Source organism: Nuphar pumila, chromosome 12 (assembly GCF_984573655.1).
Source record: "Nuphar pumila chromosome 12, dmNupPumi1.hap1.1, whole genome shotgun sequence".
NCBI lineage: Eukaryota > Viridiplantae > Streptophyta > Magnoliopsida > Nymphaeales > Nymphaeaceae > Nuphar > Nuphar pumila.
In genome coordinates, this window is record NC_143260.1 from 99,842,482 (window position 1) to 99,865,364 (window position 22,883).

The following is a 22,883-nucleotide window of genomic DNA, read 5'->3' on the forward strand; positions in this document are numbered from 1 at the left end:
ACAAAATAATGGCGTTGATTGCGGCATATTTGTAATAAAGTACATTGAAGCGATATACAATGGTGCAGAACCCTGTTTTGATGTTGTATGCCATTTCTTGGCCTCTGTTATTGGGGATTAAATGCATATCTATTGGTTCCACATTACAATTTATTTTTGCAGGTTGATATACCTGGATTCCGCGAAGAACTCTGCAAAAATATGACGACCTTTCTAATTACAGAGGAGAAACTGACGGAGCCACCACGAGGATCTAAAAGGCAACGAACAACGATGCCCACCACGCCAGAGTAATTTCATGTTCGTCTATTTCAAGTAGATTTTAGAGACGGTACAACCAACTTGTGTGTAATCTATCATATTTCGACCGAATATTAGAAGTCGTTGTTGACTATATGAATCACAACCCTTTTTCGCGGTTTGCATTTAAAGTGTCTCAGCAAAAGAGCGATTCCTGATAAGCAAACAAATCTTACCGCTATTGACCTTTATCATGGGCACATATCTTACAGCAAACATGCTTTATGCATGCTCTAAAAAAACATGTATATATTCGCCCAAAAATACTAATACTCAACAGCAATAAGGAACGGTTGTTGTTCTGAAATCGCAATATTCTTCGTCGTCATTGAATGCGAATCGCAAGGAAAACATATGATTTATACGATAAAGCATGCGCAAATAGTGAAAGTTTGTAATTGATAAAAGATGTGCGCTCAACCCACATGATTGACAATCACAGAATTAGATTGCGATGTATGCAATCAACAAAGGCTTCTAATGTTCGAAATGATAATAGTCAATATCGATAAGAAATGCTTGATGTTTAAACATTGCTTTATTGCTGACACTCACAGAATGAAAATCGCAGAAGAGATTCACGATGAATGTGGTGAACAAGAGCCATTAATGTCACTTTCGTAATTAGAAATAATACACAACGATAAGACAGGTTTGATGTTCAGAAATGGTGGTCTAACGTCATCTTCACTGCTACTACCATAAAATCTTGTGTAATAATTTGAAAATTTTTGGACTGTGAAACAACGTTTCCTTTAATTATGATATTGGAGACATATGAAAAAAGTCTAGATGGATACCTCAATTGCGTTGAAACTGCCTATACACTCGATTCAAGAACAAGTTGTTTATGCAGGAATTGTCGCTTTATCGGTTCCTTATTCACGAAGCAAAGTGGAACACATCCTTAACCTGTGTGATGTGTCATTCATATATTAATGAAACATCCTATCACCCTCCGTCAGTTTTCAAATAAATACGACAGTTTTATTAAACACAAAGCAAATCTCAAATAAAATACACTCCACATTAATGAAATTAAACAATGTCATGTCAGAGAGTTATTCCCAAAACTAATCAATGTGATTGGACATAGTAGTTCAAATCACGGTAGCACGTAGCGTGTGGGTTTGATTTTAGAAATATCTTTCGCTGTGCAGTATTTTTAATTACCGAAAAGCAGCATTACTAGCATTGGTTAAGCGCATACAGCACAAAACTATTTTTCGTTACGATTTAATTTTAGTAGATGAAGCACTACAACGATTTACAAGCGTGTTTTGTAAAGTTCAAATTATATTTCAACGGAGACAAATTTACAAAATTTGTAGTCTTACAAAATTTGCCTACGGAAATTGGTTTAGACAGTCTCAAAAATCTGTTACAGATCTATTTACATCCTTCTAAACTTTTCTGGATCATGTCGTCCGTTTCATTTGTAAGTGGTGTTGTTGGTTGATTATTTATGTCTGTCGACTTTTTAAACTTAATCAAATTTCGACATATTTCATCGCGTACTTCTGGTATATCTTCCTGCAACAAAATATGTAATATGAAACCAATATATAACAGGAATCCCCAATAACAGCGGATACAAAGCTCATACAGCATCGAAAAATATGCCACAATCGACCCCATTACTTTGTAAAGCAGCATCGTCAGCACATAGCAACATCTACTCGGCAATGTCGACACCCACAAGGTCATTTAGGAATCTCGTCTGTTTTAAAGGGATAATATAGTATAGTCCGGTCCACTTCAAATAGCTACGATTCACCTATGGACAAAAGTTTACCAAATGCATAGCGTCACGTTCTACACCACTGTGGCAGTCCAATGAGTTGTAGCATCATAGTTGTTTTTCTGGTAAATTCATCTCGTATAAGACCCAATGTTCGGGATTTTGCCAGAGTGTAGGAAGTCAAATTTGTGAATCGATATAATAATTTATAAATCCATAGACATATCGTGATGGGGATGTTAGGACTAAACCTTGGAGAAGAGATTTGTTCACTTACCTTTTCAAAATTCAAAAAGTCTACGCACTCATCACCGCTATTCCAACAAGGTAGTGCATCTAAGAATCCATTGGTGTATGGCTTTCGCCGGACGTACATCTGTTGCACGAAATAGTAAGGTTTAACCACCAAGAAACGTGAGTAAGTCATAAAAGCAAATAAAACAATAGCAGACCAGACATACCATGAAATAAGGGGTGATGATGTGTACTGTATTGCTCGTTGTGTTGCTTTGAATATAATTGACAAAATCACACATTGTCTGGTTGCAAAAATTTACGAACTTCAAAACATACAAACCGATGACCTAGAAAATGGTAGTGTTTACATACGTACAAAATTACTGATAGTGTTCCCCTCTGCAAATTCATCTTGCATCTGCTCGATGTCATCTACGAACTCTTTAGGGCGTTGTCGCCCACCCTTGTCTGTGGATATTGCACTGAGTGCACCATGAGGGTAGTATTCAGAATTCGACATTGAAATTATTTTCTACAGTAAACAACATAAATTGAAATACGACATAAAAAGGCAAATGTTGACTAAACCGGTCAGGAGGTTCAAAAAATATATGCCTTAAGCACTAGTGTTGGTCCTGTGGATGTGGTTGTCTTCTTCTTTGGCGCTATGCCTGGTCGTATTGCTCTCATCGTCCTCTTTTTTGGCGCAATGCCTGGTCGTATTTCTCCCATCGTCCTCTTCTTCGGCGTTATGCCTGGTCGTATTGCTCTCATCGTCCTCTTCTTCGGCGTCATACCTGGACGAAGATATCGATGCCACATTTGCAACACAGCTATGAAATCGACGTCGTCAATCAAATATAAAGGAAACGTCCTTTAACATGCCGCTCTTTTTCGAAAACCGCCCACAAATTAAATGATTGTGTTTTAAATACATAAAAAAATGTTGTTTCACATGCCGCCCTTTTTTTAAAACCGCTCGCAAATTAAATGTTTACGTTTTAAAAAAATAAAAAATGTCATTTCACATGCCGCCCTTTTTCAAAAATCGCCCGCAAATTAAATTATTGTGTTTTAAATAAATAAAAAATGTCGTTTCACATGCCGCCCTTTTTCGAAAACCGCCCGCAAATTAAATGATTGTGTTTTAATTAAAAAATTGTCGTTTCGACTGCATATTATAACAATAGTTGAGTGGAAGATTGACCTGACCCGACCAAACCCGATTTTCAGGAATGTATAATCTTTGACGATTATTGTATTGATTATCATATATGGACACATCGATATATTCATGTCACATACTTTCCTTATCGGTTTTTTAACAACAAACGTTTATTATCGATGTGGACTGATGATCATCAATAGCGATTTCTGAGCATCAAACTTTTCTTATCGCTATTGACTGTTATCATTTACGACGTCAGAACTCGTTTAATTATTGTTCACGGCATACATCGCAAATCCTTTTTACGATTTTCTATCAAGGCGGAGACAAATACAATGATTGCTTAGCAGAAATGCTCTATCATATCAATGGCGACCTTAATCATTTCCTAACATCGATTACGGGACCATGTTGACCGCATAAATCGCATGTTTTCTGTGATTTTTATTAAAAAATGACAAGTTATATTGCAATTTGTGAACAATATTACTCGTGCCAATCAGACATCTATTGCGATTGTCATTCAAAACCGATGAGTTATATTGCGATTTTCAATCAATCAAGGAGGTTAGGCAATGGCACGATTTCTGAACAACAGACATCTATTTTCGATTAAAGTTTTTTTATTTACGAGATCCACAGACGAAACGTGTTTGTTAGATGTAATAAAAAAGAATTAAACAATAAAAGAATGTCACGTTATGATAATTACTTATACAATTACAACAAATACTTATCATGATAAAAAAGAATACCTAGGGTTTATTTCGTGGCACTTGACGAATTAGATGAAATATGATAGACTAGTCTCTTTCTTTTTCTTGGTGGACTATCTATCCTGGGTGGCCTCTTGGTTGTGTCCATCTTATTAAAAAAATTGGTCATCATCTCTACCACTGAGTTCAATTGTATCCCCATATTGCTTACATTTGTCCTTAATTTCTTATTCTCTCTCTCCATCAGTTCGAACCTTGCGGAGGAGACAATGTTCTCTTTTGTAACAAGTGTTCGCTCTTCATCGCGATTTGTTATTGAGGGAATCATTGTTATAACCGGAGACAATGTTCTCTTTTGTAGACGACGGACGGGTTGTAGAGGTTGGGCTGCAACATGAAAGGGGGCAGTTGGGAGGCATGGGTTCCCAATTTTCTCAATCTCCAGATTTCGTAGCATAGGTTCCCAATACCTTTCAAAATAAAAGGGATCAAATTGTCGTCTTTTATAATCATATGATACGGCACGGACACCACCTGTGTTCCAAATTAATAATTTGTCTCTGTAGCGTTCGCGCCAATTCACGTTCCTGCCCCCACCACTATTCATCTTCCTTCTCACTTCCAAAGGCTTATTTGGGATAGACTGCCCCAAGCCGAATTGTAGGAGAACTCGACTACCATGCTGCAACTCGGCTTCATAATTGCAAAACAATCATAAATCGCGGTCAGACAATCTAGCAGCATCTGCAACAACGTCTTGGTCATCGTCCTCCCCATCTCCATACAGTCTCCACAAAACCTGTACATTGGTAATTCTTTTTAATAACGAGAGACAAATATATTACAATTTACTTAAGAATGATATGGCGACAACGATATGTACTACAAAAGACAATTATGCAGCGATGATTACTTAAGAATGTTAAACATTACAACGATTTATAATACTGAATGATAAATGCTGACCTGATTGTAAACAATTTTAAAATGTTTACCTCATTTAGTTGCAACCCATCTAAAATGGATTTAGCATTATGAACTGTGACGTTTATTCTAGCCCAGCGATCGATCTTTGGAAAACCACAAATCGCAGGGCCACAACGTGGACGCAATGGGATAATATGTTTCCACGCCCAAGCCTAACAAAAACAATATATTAGTAACACTATAACCTTCAATGAGCTAAGTCTACAATTACTAAGTATGTCATAAACAAATACCTGAACAAATGGCCAAAATCCCCCAACTATTTTTGTACCATTACTCGCACGATAGAGTTGATTGTACAAGTGTGCGAGCATAGCGGCATTCCAGGCATAGTTGTCGATTTCGTCTAAGTCTGCCAGGTATTGCAGCCACATGCAACTTATTCTCAAACCAGAACAAAAGAATGAAGTTACGCAACTCTTGGTCAGCTATTTCAGATGCACAAGTAGCGGAGCGACCTTCCCATTTATTACGAAAAAATGAGACTTTCATTGATGTGGAATTGATTCCACCAGAAATACATTGACTTTATTCGTTCATCGACATTCCTAAAAGGGCCGTGCATTTTCCCCTTGCGTTATAGTTTGAATGCCATAATAGGACAGCACTGCCATCGCACTTAAGGCCAGTGATCCTTGCCATATCTTCTAGAGTCATGGTGATCTCAAAAGAATCAAACTGGAATGTGTTCGTCTTAGCATTCCACTTATTTACCAGGTGGGTCATGGTATTCTAACAAGTTTCAAAATATTGCTGGTCCAAAATGCCACTGAAGTGCATATTTCATAATCGGTCCTTCTGATATGCACTCAGCTGACCATACCACGACAGAACTACAGGTCATTGACACCGACCTTCGAGCTTTTCACCTGGTGCTCTACTTCTCCTGTGACCTCTATGTAACACACAATAACATATTATTCCTACCAATTATAAATTAGTACCATTTGTACTTATAAATAATATTCTACTAATCGCTATAAATAATATTGGTTGCATACAAACTATCACAGTAATCGTTATACATATTAATACCTAAAACAGTTATCGCTAAACATATTATTAAATCTTCACAGACAGGACGAATTTATTTACCTTGGTCGCTCTTTTCTCCTGTTCTTCCTCCAACCTAGGCCTTTCTGGTTGGTCCACTGCCTCCCACTGCCTTTCCCTTTTCTTCTTTTCCGGCTCCACCTTCTCCTTCCTTTTTCTCTCCTTCTTTTTCTCACCCTCCTTCTCCTTCCTTTCTCTCTCCTTCTTTTTCTCATCCTTTTTCTCCTTCCTTTCTCTCTCCTTCTCCTTCCTTTCTTTCTCCTTCTTTTTTTCGTCCTCCTCCTTCTGCCGCCATTCTTTCTCTTCCAAATCTTGTTTCCTTCTTTCCTCCACTTCCTCCTCCTGCTTCTTTCTTTCTCTTTCCTTTTGTTTTTCCTCCTCCTTCTCCTTCTGTTGCCTTTCTTTCTTTTGCTCATCCTCCTTCTCGTTCCTTTACATTTCCTTACCATCCTCAAATTCCTTCTCCTTCATTCGCCTTTCCTTTTCTTCCTCATTCTGAGGCTTATTCTGTTTCTTCTCTTCCTCCTTATTCATTTGCCTTCGCCTCTCCTCCGCCTCCTTCAATAGCTTTACCCTTTTTCACATTGCTATAAGCTCCAACAACATTTTGTTTGTTTCCGTTTTAGCATCCTTCATTAGATTGTTAAATTCTCTTTCCCTCTCCTCATTCTTTTTTTGCCTTTCCCTCTCCTCATTCTTTTTTTGCCTTTCCCTCTGCTCTGCCTTCTTCCTTTGCCTTTTATTTTCATTATCCTCCTTATTTCTTTGCTTTGCCTTCTCTTGGTCATCCTTCTTCTGCATCTTTAGTTCTTCAGCATTCTTCCTTTGGTCCGCAACCTCGATATCTGATGGATAATCCTCTGCATAATACAATTCCAATGCTTTTTCTCTGTCTTTATCGTTCTCAATCTTAAGTATATTTTGGTACCTTTCAAAAACCTTAGATAGATGAGACTGGCGGATCACTTCTCTAATACACAACTCATAGAATGACGAGGTATCTCTTCTTTGATGAGTCGCAGACATTGCTAACCTGCACAACACATTAAACGATCATCATGATTACAAATCGTCGCAATATTTGGGTTCATAAGTACACATTGTTGTAAGATTTATCAAACTTACAAATCGTTGTATAAGAAGCAACCTTCAGATTGAATAACGAAACCTTACACGAAACTCACCGAAACAATAGGATTTTGGATATTCCAACTGTAGAGTAAGAAACAGTAAGAACATATACGCAACAGACGGTGGCAACGATGCAGCGACTGCGCGTAAGACGGAAACGAATGCTCTGGCAGTAGCAGAACAAAGGAATGGATGCTATGGCGGCAACGGCTGATCCGACGACAACGGATGAAGGCAAAGTATGTTCCGGTAGAGTTTTCTGCTTAGGGCGAGAATGGATTGTTTTGAACTATTTAAATCCTACAACATACATCTTGCTACATACGCAAACTTTGTTAAACATTTTGGCGTAATAACGATGGAGGGCAGTTTTGTCCTTTTCACGAACCGCCAACTCAGTTTTCTAGATGGAGGGCATTTATGTTCGTTCGAGGAAGAGAATGGCGTTAAAGGGTACTTAAGTCTTTGCGATGACACCAAATTACGATGCAATGTGATGCAGACACACATGGAGATACATGCCGGTCTGCATCTTATACGTGGCGCTCTTTGGGAACCCCCGAACATGAGATGGAGCTATCGGCCCTGTTCGGGGGGGGGGGGGAACATATAACCTGCTTGCATTTATAGTATTGAGAGTGCCTTTTTTTTGGGGGGGGGGGGGAAGTGAAAAGTAAAAAGACAAAAAATGCTTTGGGAAATTCAAAGGTTTGAATTTCTTGAAATTTGAAAGGGAAGGGGTATAGGCCTTGGGTTTGGTTTTGGATTTGGTGAGACCCTATTTGGGTCTCAGCAAATCCAACTCATTGTTATTAATATATATAATATATTTAATATAATATGTATATTATATTATATTTCATATGATTTAATTGGGTCTCGAATGGACTCAAATTATTTTTACCTTATTGAGATTCATTTGGGTTTCAAATGAACCCAAATTCTTATTTAACTTTAGTATGACCTATTTGGGTCTCAAATGGATCCAATTTCCCATTTAATGCCATTGAGATTCATTTGGATCTTAAATGGATCCAAATCCTTATGTAGTATTAGTGAGATTTGTTTTAATCTTTAGTGGATCAAACTCTTTAGCGAGATTCATTTGGGTCTCAAGTGAATCCAGCTGAACTGGTCTATATCCAGTTTAAAGCCAATATGGGTATAAACCCCACCCACATTCATTTGGTTTGACTTGAATATTCAAAGATCAAAATATGAAGGACTTAAGATTTAGTGGATCCAATGTGCTTATTTGGACAATTCTAACTCGCATTTTTTCTAGGTTGATCATCTTGGATCTCTAGTGAGGTTCAAATCCAAATATCTCATACTGAACTTTATAATTTTCTAATTAAATTTGTTAATTAACAATAAATTGTCTTAAATGATAACGACTTGTTAAAGACTCAAAATTCACTAGTGTGGACCATAATTCAAACGGGTAAAATTCTTTATATTTCATTATAATATTCTATAAAAATTTTAGATATTACATCTCACATGACCCACATGAGTAAAACAAATTCATTTTAATGGAATTTTATGTATTAACCAATGTGAATCTCATTCACACATTGAGAGGCATGAACGGGATTCACACACATCACATTCACATGTGAATCAGATGCATGTTGGAAGGGGGCAAGCAAAGTTGACCTTAATCACATCATAATAGAATATCAATTGTACAAGCTATGATTACATATAATAATAACAAATAAGATTTATGAAGTCAAATGTCCATGAATTTCAGTAAAAAGTTATGCAAGGCCATAATAAAAACAATTCATAAAGATGTAGACGACACTAGCTTTTGGCATAATATCAACATTGGCTGCAAATTAGAAAATATGACAAATCTAGGCAATTGATTTTTTCTTAACAATTTTTCCCTTTTGTCGCTTGTAAAAATTAGGCACCTTGTTCTTGTTTAAGTTACTTGAAAAATCAGGCACTATGATTTTAAAGTCAGTGTTATCTACGTCATTGTCATAATTCCTAAACTGTCAACGAGAAACTTGATATGGGTATAGGTAAGGTGTGCCAACTGGTTGTGTTTGGTTAGGACCCAGGTGAAACCAGACTTGGATCAGATTTTCAGGTATGGTATCGGGTTACCCAGGTGAAACCAGACTTGGATCAGATTTTCAGGTATGGTATCGGGTTCGGACCCAGGTCTAATCAGGTCTACTATACGAGAAACCATACCCGGATCCGATAAGAACTACATGAACCAGACCCGGACCATACCCGGTAAAATAATATTTTTTATTATTTTTACATTGAAAATTTGTGGGGCTTAATCGAAACTCGGATCGGGTCTGGGTCTGTTATAAAATTTCACAAACTATACCTGGGTCCATGTATTTATCGGACCTTCGGGTCTGGACCCAGGTCTTAATTGGGTCTTCTTATTCGTCACCATACCTGAATCTTATAGGGTTTGGTCAAGGTAAACCTGACCCGTTGACACCCCTAAGTATAGGGGAGAACTTTTATGGAACCAGTCCTACATGTCATCAGAATGAATGGTTCAAACTAAATACAGTTTTTTAACCAACCTGCTAAAAATGCAAATAATTTTCAAAATTCAGGAATCAGTGTCCGATTAAGACATTTTTCATGTATAATAGTTTTTAGACATGTCAAAGTTAGCGAGCTAATTGGGTTTGGATCCGATAGAGTCATCTGTCCGGGTCCTAGTCCAAAAGCTTGTAAAAGTAAAAGATGAATGTGCTGTTTGGAACTTTGGATTCTTAGACTATGGCAGTTTGCAGTTAATCATCCAGACAACTCGGTGGGCCCACATTGCCCACATGGCTGAAAGCATGTGTGGCCCACAATGCTCTACTGGTCTTTATAGTAAGCTGGCTGATTGGCCTTGGTCGAGGATAGGGATGGCAGTGGACCGGGGGAAAGCGGGGCCCTGCCCCGCCTCGCCCCGTTTGGACCGGGGATGAAGGGTATGAAACGGGGATGGAGGCGGGGACGAAGGTTAAAATCCATCCCCGTCCGGGGGTGGAGGTGGGGATGGACGTGCACTTTTCCCCGCCCCGCCACGATCCCTGCCTCATCCCCGCCCCGACCACTTTTCCCCACAATATCCCCGCCCTGCATCATCCCCGTTTGAACCGGGGATGGAGGACATGAAACAGGGATGAAGGCGAGGGTGGAGGATAAAATCCATCCCCGCCGGGGATGGAGGCGGGGTGGAGGATAAAATCTTGAGGCGGGGCGGGGGTGGAGACCTTGTCCCCCGCCCCACTGCCATCCCTAGTCGAGGAAGATACAGGGATGTTAGCAAGGGCACAAGATCACAGTTCAGAAAAATAGAATTAAAAAAAAAGCCTAAAGATCCAAACATGGAAAGAGAACAAATGGGGAAAGGAATGGATGGAAGAAGCATTATTTGGAAAAGAAAAATGAGAAAAAAAAGGAAAGAAATCAAAGAAAAAGACAAGCAAATGCAAAAATCTAGAAAATTTGGGAAACAATCTAGACAGTTGGCCAATCACTTTAGCTTTCTTTTTCTTTTTCTTATTATTTTTTTAAGGGATGTTTTAAGTGAAGAAGGATTATTTAGAAAAGAAAAAAAAAAAAGAGAGAAAAAAAGGAAGCAAAGAAAGAAATCAAAGAAAAAGACAAGCAAATGCAAAATTTTGGAAACAAACAAAACAGTTGGCCAATCACTTTAGCTTTCTTTTTCTTATTATTTTTTTAAGGGAAGATGTCTTCATTTTTAATTGGCCTACAAGAAACTTGATTCTTGGTATAAAACCATGAACGGGTGCTTTCAAAAGGTCAGGGTCATTGGAGTTGGAGTTGGAGTTGGAGTTGGACGTTTGGCATGACAGGGAAATGAGCCCTTCCCATTATGGACTCTTGACAAACACCAAAGGGCAATAGCCGAAAAAGGCCCACGCAAAATGACTACTATTCTTGAAATTTAGCCCATTTTGGTAAATGTATGTCAAAAAAAATTGCATATTCAAAATCAATGATTTCAGACTTATTTAAAATAATTTTACAGTTTGCATGATATTTTCTGCTAATCTCTTAATTACACTCACACAAATTTGCACCTCTAAAAGTTTAAAATCCAAAATAAGGGAGTTTTGTGTAATATTGTGTGCCGACCTCTCAAAATTCACACAAATTCACAAATTTCTTGCGAACCTCTTTGGAAAGATTAAAATTCGACACATAATATTTTTTTGTGAACCTCTGACATTTTGCACAAATTCACAAATTTCTTGTGAACTCTCCCATTAGCATGCAGGTCTAAAATACTATCATCTTCTGCATTATGCTAAATGGCTCTCAAGAAGCAGATATATATTCGGCTATTAGTGAATTCAGAACTTGCAAACACATTTTAGGTAATTTACTTTGTAGAAAACATGATTAGGTACTTTTTCGTGTTTATATGTGAAAATCAATGGCTTATATATTACACTAAAACCTCAAGACAAAAAATTAATTGTTTTATTAAATTGATTTGACTTGAAGCAATAATTTTGGTAAATAGTTTAGCTCAAAAATTTGGCTATGACGGTGCCTTTTTAAAGTATTCACTATATATTCTCTTCATATGTTTTCAAATCATAGAGATCACATGTTTTTTTTTTTTAATTTACATAGAGAAACCATCCCAAGAGGCCCTTTGGCTCTACCTACCGTACTTATGATCACTGTCCTGGTACTGTAAAACTTTGTGGGGTTAACCTTTATCCCAAAGGAGACCCCGGCTTGCACAAAGGATAGCCCCCATGTGATTTGAGTCAGGCCTCATCCCACTAAGTCAAACCCCTTTAGAGCATCCATATGGATAGATTTGCCAAAAAAACATACCTAAAAGAGCAGATTTTAAAAGAAAAGAGGGAAGGTGGACCATCCCCTTATATATATATATATATATATATATAATGTGTTCCTTAGGCACCTTTTTTTGGTTAAGTCTTGTTAGGCTTCTTAAAAAATCGTAGTTTATGTATTTTTTCTCATGTCTAACACCGTAGATGTGATCTATAGATTTTGTTTAGTGGGAACTAGCTTTTGGATCACTATAGGTTCCTTCGGTGATCCAAAATCAATGGCTATGAAGGTATCATTCTTTCTCGACTAAAAAAAACATGTTTTTTCATCAAAAAAACATGATTCAAGAGTTGATTCCCACTAAATTGATTATGCTAAATACATATAATGGTTTAGATCTATCATAAAACACTTAAAACCAATAGGACAAAATGAGAAATGAGGCTTGATATGTTCAAGTTTATATATATATTATATGTGTGTGTAATGTTTTCCTTAGCCCTCCTTTTTTGTTAGGTCTCATTAGGCCCCTTCAAAAATCATAGTTTTAAGTATTTTAGGTTTTGTTTAGTGAGAACCGGCATTTGGATCGCCAGAATCTAACCTGTATACAGGTTATTTCGGTGATCCAAAATCAATGGTACGAAGGTACCATTTTTTTTGGCTCATAAAAATATGTTTTTTTTATCAAAAAAACATTATCCAATAGTTGATTTCCACTAAATTGAGCATGCTAAACACATCTAACACTTAAGATCTATCATAAAATACTTAAAAACCTTTGGCGCAGAAAGGGCAGAATGGGAGAGAATGGGAAATGGGGCCTAATATGTTCAGTTCTCTCTCTCTCTCTCTCTCTCTCTCTCTCTCTATATATATATATATATATATATATATATATATATATATATATATATAATTACTAGAATATGAGAACTGGAATATAAGAACCAAACACGAGAACTAGAAATATGGGCATTTCCAACATTTATTTTGCAAATCCAACCATGTGGATGTGCTTTTGGATCACCAAAAAAACCTATATTCAAGTCAGATCCGGGTGATCCAAAAGTCGTTCCCATTAAACAAAACCTATAAATCGTATTTATGGTGTAAGATGTGAGAAAGAAAACCCAAAAATGACACTTTTTGAGAGAGCAAAATGGGACAAAAGGAAAAAGGTGGGCAGGAAGAGCCCATTGCTCTACGTATATATAGTCACTAGAATACAAGAACTAATGTGTGAACCATAATTTTCATGAATTTTTTTATTTTTTTCTCTTAAATCTAATTATAAGGATGTGATCTACATGCTTGGTTTCACAAGAACACGCTCTTGAATCATCCAATTTCATCGCATAAATGAGATTTTTTTAAGGCTTTAAAATCAATGACTCATAATCTTTATAAATGTTCAAGCACTAAAAAATCACATTTTTTCATCCTTATCACATATATATATATATATATATATATATATATAGAGAGAGAGAGAGAGAGATGTTACAAAGAGCCTCGACCTCGAGGTCCTAGAAAAGAAAGCCGATGGTTTACATGCTTTACAGTGCTCGTAGCACACAAGGAGCTAATACCAAAAAACAAAAGGATAAGCCAAAAGTTGTCAGATATGGTTTGAAGGCTGGTGAAGGGGGTCGATAAGTTGTTTTTTTTTTCTGGCTGTTGGGTCAATAATTAAGCAGGTGGTCACATATACATATACATGAGAGCAAGGTTAGCTCTGCCCCTCTCTTTCTTAATGATTTGGCCGCTTGGGTGGTCGTCCTCTCTCTCTCTTATTTACATGTTGGTGTGAAGATGGGTTGGAACAAAAACGCTTCCACTCCACAAGCCTCTGCAAAAAGTCCATCACCTGCAAAACCCATACAGTTTAAACAACTTAGAAAATGTTCACACTTTTCTTAGGACAAGGGAATTATCTAAACCTCCATCTAAATGGTTGAGACTTTCAAGTGAGTCCTCTCACCTCGGATGGCTCTTGAAGAGAATACGTTGCATTAGTTTTCATGGGTTTTTTTGACACCAGAATTCCAAAACCTTGCCTCCTCTCCCGTAGAACCTACGCCCATTTGGTAAAACAAACAGTTATTAACACATAAATCCAATGTGTCCAACTCGATTTTTTAACCGAATTGTTTTTCAATAAGACTCAGAAAATCGGCCTGAATTGGATCAAATTTTTTTTTTTTAAAGAAAACTTTCACTGCATTGATTCAGCAATTACATGCCTAGGGGACAAGATGTCGCCCTGAAAGCACACATGAAACAGGGCAAAAAAATAAAAAAAAAAACAGCAAATCAGATTTCATCCATTACATTCATCATACTAAAACCATCCGATCCTTGATATGCCAATCCAATGGAATTGGATCAAATTAAAAAAATAATTTTTTAAATAAAAGATTTTAGGAAAATTATCTAAAAAAAGAAAATACAGAAATGAAGTAAATGATGACCTAGAGGTTCAATCAAACCCTAAAACATGCAGTTAATACTTAAAAACTACAATACCAAACAAATATCATGAATAACACAATTTTTTTTTAATGACTAAGTTCCCTACCAAAGCAGGTAATCCTCAAGTGAGGTCACTTACAACTAGGGGTGATCAATTGGTCCGGTTTACCTGGACCCGATCCGAACCAAACCCTATAGGGGCAAGGCATGGTGACAAATAAGAAGAGCCGATTATGACTGGGGTCCAGACCCAAAGGTCTGATTAATACATGGACCTGGGTATAGTTTATAAAATTTTACACCAGACCTGGACCCGACCCGAGTTCCGATTAAGACCCATAATTTCTCAACGTAAAAATAATAAAAAATATTATTTTACCGAGTATGGTCTAGGTCTGGTTCATGTAGTTCTTATCTGAGTCCAAACATGGTTTCTCTTATAGTAGACCCGAGTCCAGAAAGGATACCATGCTTGAAAAACTGGTCCAAGTCTGGTTTCACCTGGGTCCAAACCAAACCCGACCCATTGCCTACTTACAACCAACCTGACCGCATACCGGGGGGAGTCAAACCTGAGATGAAGAGGCCAGCACATTCTCCCTAGCTAGGCTCACTGCCACTCAGGCAAAAGGGGGGGGGGGGGGGTACACAAGATGTTAACAAACCCAAATTATGGTTGATTTTCAATTAAATTAGTAATATATATATATATATATATATATATATATATATATATATTTATTTATTTATATTTATATTTATATATATATATATATATTTAATTATTTATTTATTTGATTCAAATAGGATGATTCAAGTCTATTCAATTCAACTTTAACAACATTGCCTGAAACCGCATTGGAAACAAACAACTTCACTAGTCAAGGACATGTGGATTTGTGGTACCTTGAATGCATCTTCATCAGTGCGGTCATCTCCTATATACACTGGCAGCACATCACTACAATTTGCAAGGCCTATATTAATCAAGAGAAATAAGTCAGCAATGCAATCAATAAATAAAATTGGTCTTATCATAATCAAATAATCAATAGATTTTGTTGGTCGGATTAAAAATCGTACCAAGAGACTCTAACAAAAATTCAAGTGCCTTGCCCTTGTCCCATTTGATGATAGGTCGAATCTCTAACACCTGCATGGATCGTGAGGTGGAAGTGTCAGCAAATTAGATCTTTCAAATCACATGCATCATGTGGTTCTCATTTATTTAAACTATGTTGGTTGCATTTACCTTTCTTCCTTGGGTTAGCCTTAATTTGGGGTACCCCTTCAAAACACTTCTAACCTCTTCTGCCAATGCAGTCCAACTCTGCAGCTATGAAAGCCTTAATTAATTCAATCAATGAAACTATATATATATATATATATATATATATATATATATATATATATATATATATATATATATATATATATATCCGTGTGTGTGTGCCCTTAATGTGCACTCAACCTGATCCTATAGATTTGTTCAGCATGATATGTTGATTAAGACTCATAGCTTGGATCCTTTTTTTCTTTTTGAAATAAAATCATACTTTTGGGTATTAAAATTTTGGTATACTTTGCACTATTGAATTTTGAAACCGTTTAAAATCCTTCTTGCACAGCCTAATCACATGATTAAAAAACTAATTTTCTACTAAGCAAACCATGTATATCACATAGGTAGGGTTTGATTGATCATCAGTTCTCTCTCTCTCTCTCTCTCTCTCTCTCTCTCTCTATATATATATATATATATATATATATATATATATATATATATATATATATATATATATGAAAACTTAGAAAACTAAATTCTAAATAAAACATGTTAAATAACTTTTTTGATGTATTTTTATTTTTTTTTGAATTCCAACCATACAGATGTGAGTCCCAAAAGGGTTTTGCATAGTGGAATGGGGCCTAGGCTGCTAGGCAGGTGGTCGGTTCAAATCCCATGGGCGTCACCCCTTGTTCAAGTTGAAGCATGGTGACTCCCCATTGGACCAGGGGTAAGCCTACTGAGTTTTAAGCATGGTGACATTTTGTTGGTTTTATATATAGCAATGATATGGTATTAATTCTGGGAGCACCTACTCCCACCTGATAGAAGCTTTAAATTTTCAAATTTCTTAAACATTTTGTTATTGATCAGACCCTGTAGAAATGATCTACAAGCATTATTTAGCAGAACATAATTATACCTTTTCATCTACGCAACGAAAATGCACAGACGCACAAAACTTGTTGTTTTCTACTTTGGCCCCAGGAATGCACTTTGTCTTCTCCACCAGTGACTCATAAACCTTTAAGACATTGGAAGTAAATTGAAAGAATGAGCATTTGATTTCAAGGAAACCGTAAAAAAATCATATCAAGATGTAAGCTTGGACAAATTTATACCTCGTCTATCATGGGCAGAAATTCGCTAGCAGGCTGGAAAAGTACAGATTGATTGCTCTGAGAACAATGCAAAAGATAGAAAAATGGACAGAAATTAAAAGAAAGATTTAGGTCGATTGTGAAAGGAAACCTTGGTCCATTGATTTATTGTTTAAAAACCAGACAATGTCGTAGATGGCATTAACTTTTGGCACAATATCGAAACTGGCTGGAAACTACAAGATATGATACATCTTGACAATTAACATTTTTGACACTTTTGCCTTTTGTCTGATGAAAAAATCAGGCGCTTTGGTCGAAAGCACTTGCCTAGTGGTTCTATCATGGTGCCTGCAAAAACTTACATGGTGCCTGTTTTTTTAAGATGAGAAAAAAAAAGGGTTTTGGCGTATAGCGAGATGGGACCTCGGCCGTTTAGCTGGTGGTTTAGGTTCAAATCTCATGGGCATCAACCCTTGCACAAGCCATAGTGACAAATATCCCAAGATTTATGAAAATCTTGCGATAATATCACGAGAAATTGCCTGAAAGTTTAAAACACCAATTTCTTGTGAGATTTACAAAATATCGTGAGATTTATGAACAAAATATAAATATTGTGATTTAAATGCGATATTTATGTTTTAAACGTCTATTTATTGCGAAAAAAATCATGTATTTTTAAATAATTTTTATTAATATTTTCTTATAAAAATACTTTTTATATTTTTTAATTAATTTTTTTATTGCCGAGATTTTGCTGAAAAAATGTATTTATGTAATTTTTTCAATTTCTTGCTGACTTTTTTTTTTAAAATGAGAAATTTCCAATAAAAACGTTTGTCACTATGGCACAAGCTGAAGTGTGGCGACTCTATGGATGCAAGGTAACAGCCATAGAGTTTTGCACTGTCAGGACGGATAATGGCCCGTTTGGGACGGATAATGTGTTGTTGTTGTTGTTGTTGTTGGGATCAGTAGCTGGGATGGGCGTTTAAGGAGCTTATGCATTTGAGTAAGTGGCAGCTGCTTTGCCAGGTATAGTATAGCTGCCGAATCCATCCTTCAGTGTAAATATAAAGGAGAAAGGGCCTAACTTTCCATCCCAAATGCATAAACGCCTAGATTCCAAACGAGACCACCATGGGCGTTTGATCAAAGATTTTGCCTCCTGAACACCAAATGCATAAACACCCATCCCAACGCCGAGATTCTAAACAGGCTCTAAGTATTGCAGGCAAAGCCAGTGCATCTAGGTCTCTGATCTTGGAGGTGGTTTCTCAGTTTTAAATATCAAAACCCAAAGTGCCTAATTTTTCAAGGGATAAAAAGGTAAAACGGTCAAAAAAAAAAATCAATTAACCAGTTTTGTCATGTTTTTTAATTTGTAAGCAATTTCTGTATTGTGCCCAAAAGCCAGTGCCATCTACGTCTTTGTCTGTTGAAAAACTAAGAAGTTGGTCCACAGGTTTATTACCTAATTGAAAAAGCAAAGAAGGAAAAGAACACGACTCACCATCTTCCCTAGAGTTTTTGCACCATTCATTCTTAAGCATCTTGGGCTCTTGAGTGGCCCCTTGATGTCCATCCCATGGCTACCTGCATAGTACAGCTCGGCTAATCTCACGAAGCTATACACCTAAAATAGTGTTGCATGATGATCAAAAGAAGGTACTTAATTAATAGTCGTCCAACTAAAATGATATATATATATATATATATATATATATATATATATATAGAGAGAGAGAGAGAGAGAACTGAACATATTAGGCCTTCTTTTCTCGTTCTGCCCAGTTAGGCCCCATAGTTTGAAGTGTTTTATGATAGATCTGAACAGTTAGATGTGTTTAGAATCGATTCATGGATCATGTTTTTTTATGAAAAACTGTATTTTTATGAGCAGGAAAACAATTGATGCCTTCATGGCCATTGATTTTGGATCACCGGAAAAATCTGTATACAGATTAGATTTGGGTGATCCAAAAGCCGGAAATAACTAAAAAAAAAACTACCGATCACATTTATGGTGTTAAATGTGAAAAAAAAAATACTGAAAACTACGATTTTTGAATGGGTCTAACAAACGAGGGAGATCTGGCGCATGCATGGCAATAACTCATGGAATTGCTGCCATACACCTTTGCAAGTGCAAGTGTACCCATGGCAATAAAGGGCTCCGCTTGTTTGGTAGGAGCTATTAGTGCACGTCACCTTGTATTGGAACGTTGCAAGTTCAAAATCCAATGGTACAGTTGTATGACTGGTGGGGGTCTGCCTAACCCCAGCTTACCTATCGAAAAAATAAAGAATAAATCTTTAACTTAAATTACCTTATCTAGACACCTCCCACTCACAATTGCTGTTGGAAAGTACCTTGCCACGTCCCTCACTGCTGCTCGCATCTGATCAGTTTACTCTCAACTAGAGGATCAGAATCACGTATAGAAGTTTAATATATGAAATTTAGTTAGTGAGAAGTATGTTGTGATTACCGCATCAGACATGAAAGCTCGGTCCGGGTCGTCGACGATCGGCGAAAGTGTGCCATCATAATCTAGAAATATAACGATTTGCTTGGCCCTTGAAGCCTCCATAATGTCTTCAAACATGTTCAGTGCAGATGGAAGGTGAAGCTGTTCAAATTAAATAGAGCCTTTTTAAGGAAAATCCTGTTTCATTTTCTGAAGGTACATTTTAGTATATTAATATGTGGCTGATATAAATGAATTTGTATCCCCATTTTGGGTGGACTTAACAAGTTCCATGAGCCTCTTTTTCTATCATGGTGGTCTTTTTAACAGTTCTATCCACCATCAATTTAATTTTAGACATAAACCAGCCTGTTTGTATATATATATATATATATATACCTGATCCAGTGGAAATAAAGGGAAAGAAAAAGGAAAAGGTGAACCTGCCTGTTTGTATTCAGATACAAGAGAAGGAACAGGTTTGGTGCTTGTTGGTGACAATGCTCTCATGGAATCAAGCCACATGTTCACACTCCCACCAATGTCAAGCTTCTTCATGAGCAGTGGATTCTTTCTATGGTTAGTGATACAACCCATTGCAGAAGCTGTTCTTGCACTAGATTGCAGGTCAGATGCACCAAGAAAATGGGAGCTGCAAATGCCCAATGATACAGTACAAATAGTGCCTAAGGTTGATGCTGAAGATGAATCATCTTGAACCACTACATTCTCTTTGGCCATATTGGTTCTTTGGGTCATCCCTTGCTTGGAATTAATGTCTTAGTCTGCAAAAAAATAAAAAAAATGGACATATAAGGTAGGTAACAATGAAAGATTGGAGAAGGTTTTGAAGATTATTGAGATATACGGTGATATTCTAAGGATCATAAAAATTCCAAACGAATTTTAGTGAATAGAGCTTATTGCAGTTTTATTGGCAAAAGAAAAAGATATGCTGTGTTGTATCTATTGGCATTTTATTGAAAACTATCAGCAGTATATTCAATTTTATCCTTTCTTTTTTTACTATGTTTTCATTTTTAATCACCTTCTTGTCACAATTTTCCTCTTTTTAACTGAAGCCCCCAGACCATAAACTAAAAAAATATCATGGAAATGTCACTCTGTAAGTTCCATTTATTTAATACTAGTCGGATTTGAAAAAGACCTTTACATAGATTTTTTATTTGGATTTTTAATTTACTTGTTCTCCCTTGCTCCTTTGAAGTTGCATTAGGATCCACCGGTGATGGGGAAAATGAAAGGGAAATGGAACCAAGATGGTGGGTTTGGTGGATCCATTTGGGGAATAGAGGGGGGAGAGTGGGAAATTTGCTTTACACCATCATTGCAAAAAGTTGCCAAAGTTCACCATTAAAAGTCAAATAAGCACACAATTATTACAGTTACAAGAAAATTGTCCTCAGGAGGGAATAGTAAGCAGAAACGCATAGCTAAGAAACTAACAGCTCATTAATTTTTACTTTTCCACTGCCCACCAACTCTCCTTCACATGTCCTAATTAAGGGCATCAAATAGAGAAGTCAAGAGTTACAAGTCAAATGTTTTATGCAGAAAGTACCTTTTAAGACTCCAAAACAGCAGTCAAATATTAGAGGACTTTCCCTTCTTGGGTTACTTTCAGGGAACCATAACTCTCGATAGTCATCCATCAGAGCGACCAAGATGAATAAGAAGACACGATTGCAAGAAAAAACATGAACATAAGAAACAAAAATGGATACAAACAACCAAAGGTTCCCTCAAATTGCAAGTAAGCCTATAATACTAAAATACAAGGATGGTTCAACCACACACTCATCCTCAAACATCATATCCCCCCCACCCCCCATCTCCCAAACCTCCTATAATAAATTTCTTACCACTTGTAGGTTACAAAGACTATCAGTTAAAGGGCACCATCACAGCATTCAAACCTTTTCAGAAGTTCAAGTTTCACCATGTGCAGATAGTGACTTCCAAATAAAGGGCGCCATTCATGCAATGTATCAACTTTTTGAAATAATTCTATTTTGTCTTACAGGAGACAGCATATGATGAGACATGAACTATACTCATTCTTCATGGTAATGAATAGTGATAGATTTCCATAACTTGACTATATGTCTTTAAGAAAAACGCTTTTTTTAATAGTAAAAAACTTGTGATGCTCAGAGAAAATGAATGACAGAGAAAAAACAGATGATATGGGTAAGAAGGCAAGGATTCTGATGGTTAAGATGGGGTGCCTTAGCAGATTCAATTACTAATAGAATAGTTTCAAGGAATTTGAAGATGTATTTTGGTTTGTAGTACAGTAACTACAGAAGAATCCTCCTTCCAGGCTTATTTAGTAAATAGACAGGGCTTAAATCCTTGGATGTTAATCACCATGACTGGTTTAACCCAATGAACAAATGTGGCACTAGCCACTTTAGTTTGGATCTAAGCAAGGTCATTGCTCTACAATTAGGTTGATGGGCTGGGTCAAACTTTTAGGCCCATTTGGGTAATGGATGGGGCTTGATCACACCTCATACAAAGAAGAGGTGTTGGAGTTAACATCCCATGGAAGTTGGAGTTCCTCTGGCACAGTAGGGAATACCAAGTGTCAAAACTCCCATCTGCTCAGATGTGGTTGCATTCTCTATCACACAAAAAGAGCTAAGTTTCAAAAGCTTGTGCCTGTTTGGTACTTGGAATGGGAGTGTTCATTCACTTCAACAATAACAACCCCAAAAGAAAGAGCAAGATAGCATATTAGCAGATATTGAAGACTCAAAAATAAAAATCAGTGTGACCACAGAGTCAAGGCCCACAAAAAAAAAACGGCCATAAGAATCATTCTCTATAATACCTTTAGTTACAGCTTCAAGTTGCCTGAAAGCTCTTCGCTTCTCCAAATAAAGATGCAATTTCAGCACAAAACGATAACTACCTTTACCCTCTCTTGCTGTCTTTGAGTCGATGGAAGGCTCGTAAAGCAGAGGCCATGAAACATCATACAAGCACAACAGAGAGAGAGAGAGAGAGAGAGAGAGAGATGGGTGGGCGAGTCAAAGCCGCAGGGTGTTTGAGAGAGATTTATAACCAACGAATGAACTAGACAAAAGAGAGAGAGAGAGAGAGAGACTGTGTGTGGTCGATTTGTGGCTGCCATCCACACAGAAGTAAGCCGGGCCCCACAGCCGAATCCAGAGGGCGAACATCTGCTCACCGCGTGCCATGGTGGGGCCCACATTGCGTGGGTGAGAATGTCTGCATCTGTACCCCTCTGCCCCTCGTTTCTCTTGACCCCACTACCAACGGTCCAGTGGGCCTGCAAATGGATCGGTTCCTGACCAGATTCTGACCCGAAAGAAATCGGACCAGAAAACCACTCAACTCGGTTTTTA

At 37.1% G+C, this 22,883-nt stretch overlaps 1 protein-coding gene across 2 annotated transcripts; it reads right to left on the bottom strand.

Annotated features, from left to right (window-relative positions):
* Nucleotides 1-13,654: 13,654 nt before the first annotated feature.
* LOC149821304 (putative trehalose-phosphate phosphatase H) lies at nucleotides 13,655-22,547 on the bottom strand. Of its 2 annotated transcripts, none has more exons than XM_089982117.1 (12): nucleotides 22,346-22,547; nucleotides 19,936-20,273; nucleotides 19,510-19,650; nucleotides 19,348-19,419; nucleotides 18,531-18,653; nucleotides 17,036-17,092; nucleotides 16,837-16,938; nucleotides 15,879-15,962; nucleotides 15,710-15,779; nucleotides 15,533-15,603; nucleotides 14,136-14,228; nucleotides 13,655-14,021 (listed from the first exon to the last, which is right to left on the bottom strand). In XM_089982117.1, the coding sequence occupies exons 2-12, from the start codon at nucleotides 20,245-20,247 to the stop codon at nucleotides 13,905-13,907; spliced, it is 1,242 nt and encodes a 413-aa protein (XP_089838243.1). In that variant the 5' UTR covers nucleotides 20,248-20,273; nucleotides 22,346-22,547; the 3' UTR covers nucleotides 13,655-13,904. The 2 variants fall into 2 exon arrangements, with proteins under 2 accessions (XP_089838243.1, XP_089838244.1); XM_089982118.1 differs by having other exon boundaries at nucleotides 13,775-14,021; nucleotides 15,879-15,956.
* Nucleotides 22,548-22,883: the final 336 nt, after the last annotated feature.

Excerpts from the sequence above, each read along its gene's own strand:
- LOC149821304 (XM_089982117.1), bottom strand. The coding sequence starts at position 20,247 with ATGACCCAAAGAACCAATATGGCCAAAGAGAATGTAGTGGTTCAAGAT. Across the intron at positions 17,093-18,530 it reads CAAAAACTCTAGGGAAGATG|AGCAATCAATCTGTACTTTT; the intron begins GTGAGTCGTGTT and ends CATTGTTCTCAG. Across the intron at positions 14,022-14,135 it reads CTCTTCAAGAGCCATCCGAG|GTGATGGACTTTTTGCAGAG; the intron begins GTGAGAGGACTC and ends TGGGTTTTGCAG.